Source organism: Solenopsis invicta, chromosome 13 (assembly GCF_016802725.1).
Source record: "Solenopsis invicta isolate M01_SB chromosome 13, UNIL_Sinv_3.0, whole genome shotgun sequence".
Classification (NCBI taxonomy): domain Eukaryota; kingdom Metazoa; phylum Arthropoda; class Insecta; order Hymenoptera; family Formicidae; genus Solenopsis; species Solenopsis invicta.
The window spans coordinates 11,259,789-11,265,528 of record NC_052676.1 but is presented as its reverse complement, the minus strand read 5'-3'; the positions used below and the strand labels follow the sequence as shown (position 1 = coordinate 11,265,528).

The 5,740-nt window shown below is 52.0% G+C and overlaps 2 protein-coding genes across 2 annotated transcripts; both read right to left on the bottom strand.

Moving 5' to 3' along the window:
* Positions 1-2,657: 2,657 nt before the first annotated feature.
* LOC105197500 lies at positions 2,658-3,658 on the bottom strand. Its single transcript, XM_011163909.1, has 2 exons — positions 3,493-3,658; positions 2,658-3,424 (listed from the first exon to the last, which is right to left on the bottom strand). The coding sequence occupies exons 1-2, from the start codon at positions 3,656-3,658 to the stop codon at positions 2,658-2,660; spliced, it is 933 nt and encodes a 310-aa protein (XP_011162211.1).
* A 256-nt stretch (positions 3,659-3,914) lies between these two features.
* Positions 3,915-5,444, bottom strand: LOC105197509. The gene has a single exon (XM_011163923.2). The coding sequence runs from the start codon at positions 5,442-5,444 to the stop codon at positions 3,915-3,917; it is 1,530 nt and encodes a 509-aa protein (XP_011162225.2).
* Positions 5,445-5,740: the final 296 nt, after the last annotated feature.

Here is a 5,740-nt window from a genome sequence, read left to right as displayed (position 1 = left end):
GCCATCTTGGAAACGATTATACCACTCGTAAACTCTTATTTTACTCATAGCAGACTCACCATAGGCCTTTGTTAACATTTCACACACTTTGTTACACTTTATGTTATTTTTTACGCAAAATTTGATACAAATTCTTTGATCCATTTTTTTTCAGAAACGAAAATCGCCGAGCTCATAAAAACACGTGTAACCTTAGCAGCTGCCAGAGACAAAGTAAACAATGAATACTGCTCAACATTTCAACATACTTCAGGGGCATGTATACCAACATAAACAAAAAAAAAAATTTGACTGTCGGACTCTCCAAACCCGCGAAATTTAAAAATTCCCGTTACTTTTTGAACACACCTCGTATACAAATAATACAAGTATAACTATCAAATTATATATAATTTCTGTTTATTATAAACAACATTTGTTTAATATGGAAATGTTTAAAAATCATTGGAGGTTCCAGTCTTTCAAAATCTCTTTGTTTTATGTTTTTGTTTTACTTCAACGTTCTCAGCAACTTGTAGCGTTGTAACAACGCATGCAAGTTGCATGCATTATTCTTGGCAAACACCAGCCGGAAGCCGCTGTTCGGCTTTAAATAACAGAAGGCGCGCTCGCGCCTGCCTAAACGCTGCCACAAAGACAACGCCGCTAACGGCCAAAAACGACCGTTAGCACGAGGCAAACTCGTGCGCGATATAAGACCGCGCGCACGCGCATCACCGACCAGCCGCAAGACGAAATCCCCGCGGGAACGCGCCTGTATCAGCGGCCGCGGAAAAACGGGAACCCCGAGATGAAATCTCGAGAAAGAACGAAAACGCACGAAAACGACCGAGCGCACAAACCAGGAGGTATAAAAGGCTTTTGCTCGCAGGCTCAGCATCCATTCCGCGATCCTGATTCAGATCCGAAACTTCTCCGGCAGAACAAACGGTAAAGGTGCTTTGCCGCTGTCGAGGTACTCGATAGAGCCGACGCTCGAGAAAGCGTAGTTTCCTTCCGCACAACCACCCCGGAAACCGAAGGCGGTAAAGGTTCTATGCCGCCACCAAGGTACTTGGTGACTCCGAAACGTCCAGACCAGAAAAAAATCTGCGACTTTGCACCGGCTGTTAAGCCGAAAACGTACTACGAACGCGATTGCCGAACGTTTAAAGCACGCCGGGCTAGCCCATGCGTTCGCGCCGTTGGCGCGTCTCGCGGCCCGCCGCATACCAGTGCAACCGCGCCTAGAAATTCGACCGGTCAAAATATTCGAGAAAGCTGGCTCCGCTTCTAAGAATTACGAGATTACCGCTTGGTTTCACGGCCAAGGCTGTCTGTAAATATCTTGTAAATAGTCTAAACTATTTACGTCCGAAACTATTGCATTCGTTTCCGCGCTCCGTTTCTGGTATTATCGCGACCTATATCCGTATCGAAATGTAATATCCTTTTTCGCGCTACTTTCGTTGTACTATCGCGAAATATATTTGTATCGAAACGTAATCTGTTTATCCGCGATCATTTCATTTTCTTAATCACATTGTCACTACATAGAATTGTATCAAACACACTACTCAGCAATAAACTCAAACGCGTACTATCAGAATAAATTTATTTTCTCTCTCTCGCCACGAACCTATTACGTTAACCGAACCGCAAGCTAAATCCGCGCACACAGTAACGGAATATCGGTTGTTTCAGCGTTAATTGTAATTTTTTTTACTGGTAATAATGGTAGTTCTTTTTCTAGAAAATAACATATTAATCTTAATCAAATTATCATAATAAAAACAAAGAAATTAATAAGTAACTCTCCGTAGATACTCTGTAATATTGCTATTTATTAAAAACCTAGAAATAAATATCTACGGTCTTAAAAATTCAATTAAAATTGTTAATTTTTTTCGGTGCTCTAAAAAAAACTGGAAAAATTAAAATATAATTTTAGCTTCAAAAATTTAGTTTTACCATTACAAAGATCTTATTCTTTTGTATTTGAGCTAAATATTTCGGCACTGCAAAACAGCACGCGGAGTAATGGGATAAGGCGAATTGACTAATGCTTGACTAATGACTTGACAAAATTTAATATTTTATTGAGGCCTTCACAAAACGTCGGCGACGCACCGAACGCGAGAACAGTCTCGAACCAAGTGCCCCTAATGGCATTAAGCCGCCTATTTATAATGTGCGCGAGGAATGCTTTTAGAGGAATCCGTCGTCGTGAAGGCTGTTTTTCGACTTCTCTTGCTTATGCTTAGTCAGCAACGGCGATCCCGAATTCTTCTAGAAGCTCGCGCAAACATCGGAAATCACGCTCTTTCCCGCTGCCGTTCATGCGTTGTCACGCCGCTGCTGGCTTGGTCGCGGCGCGAGAACGAGCAATTCGGCTGTCGAACATAGTTGGGTGCGATCTCGCACATCCCGCCCGCCTCGCCGATAAAAATTCGGCGATTTTACTCCGCCCGAAACAGCGCAACAATGCTGGCCTAGTTCTTCACAACCTAAGAACACAACTTATTATAACTAACGCTACTATAGAACTATGTACTATTATTATAAGCAACGAGCTGCACAACTCGCTCAACTGGCGCGGTGCGAACAGAGGAGAGACCTTAAACCGGAGCGCACAATACAGCGAGCCTTCTCCGAATGCGACCTCTGAGTGAGCTCAGCTAAGCATGGCGCTGCATACTCTCCTCGTCCGTTGGAAGAGGGACGAGCCTGATAACTGGTCGCCGAAGCTCCCCTGTAGCTCCCCGAACGAACACGACCCGCACCTCGCCATCATCACCCGGGTGGAGACGCGTGACATGCACCAAGGGCCACCGCGTCGGTGGCGTTGTTTCCTGCTTCAGCAGGTAAAGCTGACCCTCCTTCAGGCCACCCTCTGCACGCCACCACCTTGGTCGAGGGGTCAGCGCCTGGAGGTATTCCTGCGACCATCGCTGCCAAAGATGATCCCTCATTTGCTGGAGTAGCTTCCAGCGTGTCAACTTACTGGGGGGAATCCCCGTCAATACCGGTTCGGGGATAGCCTTCAACGGAGCGCCAACGAGAAAATGGCACGGTGTCAACACATCCAATTCGTCGGCGTCGTCTGAAAGCGCCTGCAACGGTCGAGAATTGAGACACGTCTCCACTTCGGCCAAAAATGTAGCCATCTCCTCGTAAGTCAGTGTTGACTCGCCGATGACTCGGCGCAGATGGTGTTTGAAGGCCTTGACCGCAGCTTCCCAGAGACCCCCAAAGTGAGGGGCAGCTGGAGGGTTGAAGTGCCACTCCACACCCTCCTCCGCTAGCTTTCCTACGATACTCCTGCTACTCTCGCTCGCCATTCCCAAAAGACCGCGCAGCTGTCGATCCGCGCCCACGAAGTTAGTCCCGCAATCACCGTACAGGTGCAAGCACAATCCTCTGCGGGACACGAAGCGCTGGAACGCTGCAAGAAAGGCGTCAGCTGTGTAGTCGCTAACGACTTCGAGGTGGACGGCTCGAACTGAAACAAACAAAGACTGCCACAATGGCCTTGTAGGCCCTGTGACCTCGACCCTTCGTGGTGCGCAGGAGGATCGGTCCAGCGTAGTCCAAGCCCGTATGAGTGAACGGTCAATTCGGAACGACTCTGGCTCGTGGGAGGCTGCCCATCCGTGGTTGGGGATTCGCCGCCCGCCATCGCAAGCATGGAATACAACAATAAATGTAGTGCTTCACCAATTGCCGACCTTGCAGTACCCAGTACCTCCGGCGTAACGATGCGAGAGTTAACTGGGTGCCTCCATGAAGAACACGACCGTGCTCGTCCGCGACCACCAGATAGGTGAGATGCGAACCCTGCGGAAGTATTATGGGATGACGCTGGTTCGCATTCAATAGCGCGTGCTTCAGTCGACCACCCACGCGCAGCAGTCCCCTATCGTTGAGAAACGGACTCAGCAACCGGAGTGGACACCCCGAGAGCGCTCGATACGCCCCCTCGACAGAGCCTTAATCTCGTCTCGGAAGGCAATCCTCTGCGCGCATCGGATCCACATGGCCCGAGCGTCAGCCAGCTCAGTAGCCGAGAGCACTGCTCCCCGCGTCAAGTCGGCACGCGAAGCTGCCAACGTCAGCCAGCAGCGCATACAGGCGGTCACCCAAAGCAAACAACGCAACGAGGAGAAGCGATTCAGCTCCTCTGGTTCTTCCTCCTCGCAAGCGGTGTGGACCCGAGCAGCTCGCTGCTCAGGCAGTCCACGACTCAAGGCCACCGCTGTCTCGGCGGGCCAAGCAGCAGAGCTCGCCCACAGGTACTGAGGTCCCCGCCACCACAGCTCGTGCGCTCGCAACTCCAGGGGTGACATTTCTCGTGATGCGCAATCGGCCGGATTGATCCGCCCCGGTACGTGATGCCAGTGCGCGTCCGGCACTGCACCCTGAACCTCGGCGACCCTGTTTGCCACGAAGGTCGTCCATCGCGTGGGATGTCCTTGAAACCATCCCAAAACGACTGTGGAGTTCGTCCAAAGGTGAACCGCCGCTCCATCTAGGGTTAGGACGAAAGCGGTGTGAGTCGCGAGCCGTGCCAACAGAGCAGCTGCGCAAAGCTCCAGTCGCGGAAGGGAGACCTGTCTGAGCGGCGCGACTCGCGTCTTGGCGATCAGCAGCGTCAGACACGCCCTGCCGTCCGCGATTGTGCGGAGATATAAAACTGCTCCGTAGGCGCGTTCCGACGCATCGGCGAAACCGTGCATCTCAATAATCGCACCCGGAGAATCCGCACGTGACCAGCGCGGAATGCGGATCTCCTCCAGGACGGGCAGCTCCGTCCGCAACCGTCGCCAACACTCCACGTCGTCTGCAGCAAGGGGGGCATCCCAGTCAAGTCGCCGTAGCCACGCCGCCTGAATGAGAAGTTTAGCATTTATTACGACCGGGGCGAGCCAGCCCAGCTGGTCGAAGAGACGCGCGGTTTGCCTCATCACCGTGCGCTTGGTGACCAGCTCCTCTGTCATGCTCTTGACAGTTGGAGCAAAGTTGTCCTCAGCGGGAAGCCAACGTATCCCCAGGACGTCGTGCTCCTCCGACGTCAACGCGACCGTCGACGGCAGCGACGACCGGTGCTCAGCGGGGATGTCGCGCAGCAGGTCTTCATGATTGGCGAGCCACTTGCGCAAGCGGAAGCCGCCCGCCAAGCACAACTGAGTCAGCTGCTCGCGCAGCTCGCAGGTCTCGAGCTGAGAGGAAGCCCCGGACAGCACATCGTCCACATACGTGTCCCGCCGCAGGGCCTCAGCGGCTCGAGGAAAGCGTTCACCCTCGTCCTCGACAAGCTGACGCAACGTTCGAACAACCAAGTAGGGTGCACTGGCCAGGCCGTAAGTAACCGTGTTAAGGTGGAACTCCTGGACTCGGTTGCCTATCCTCCTGTAAATCCGTTGAAGGTCACGGTCCTCCGGATGCACCCAAATCTGCCGGTACATCTTTTAGATGTCCGCAGCGAGAACAAACTGGTGTTTACGCCAGCGCATTATCACGTCGCAGAGCGTCGGCAATAAATTGGGCCCTGCAGGAAGTTCGCCATTTAAGGAGATACCAGAGGATGTCCGTGAAGAACCGTTGAACACGACGCGGATCCTAGCCTCCTCGCCGCCGCCCTTCCACACTCCGTGATGGGGCAGGTAACAGGCGCGTGAACAATCCGCCGGTAAGGAAGGCGCCGGCGTCATGTGGCCAAGCTCGAGGTACTCAGCCATGAATTGTGAGTACGCGTCACGAA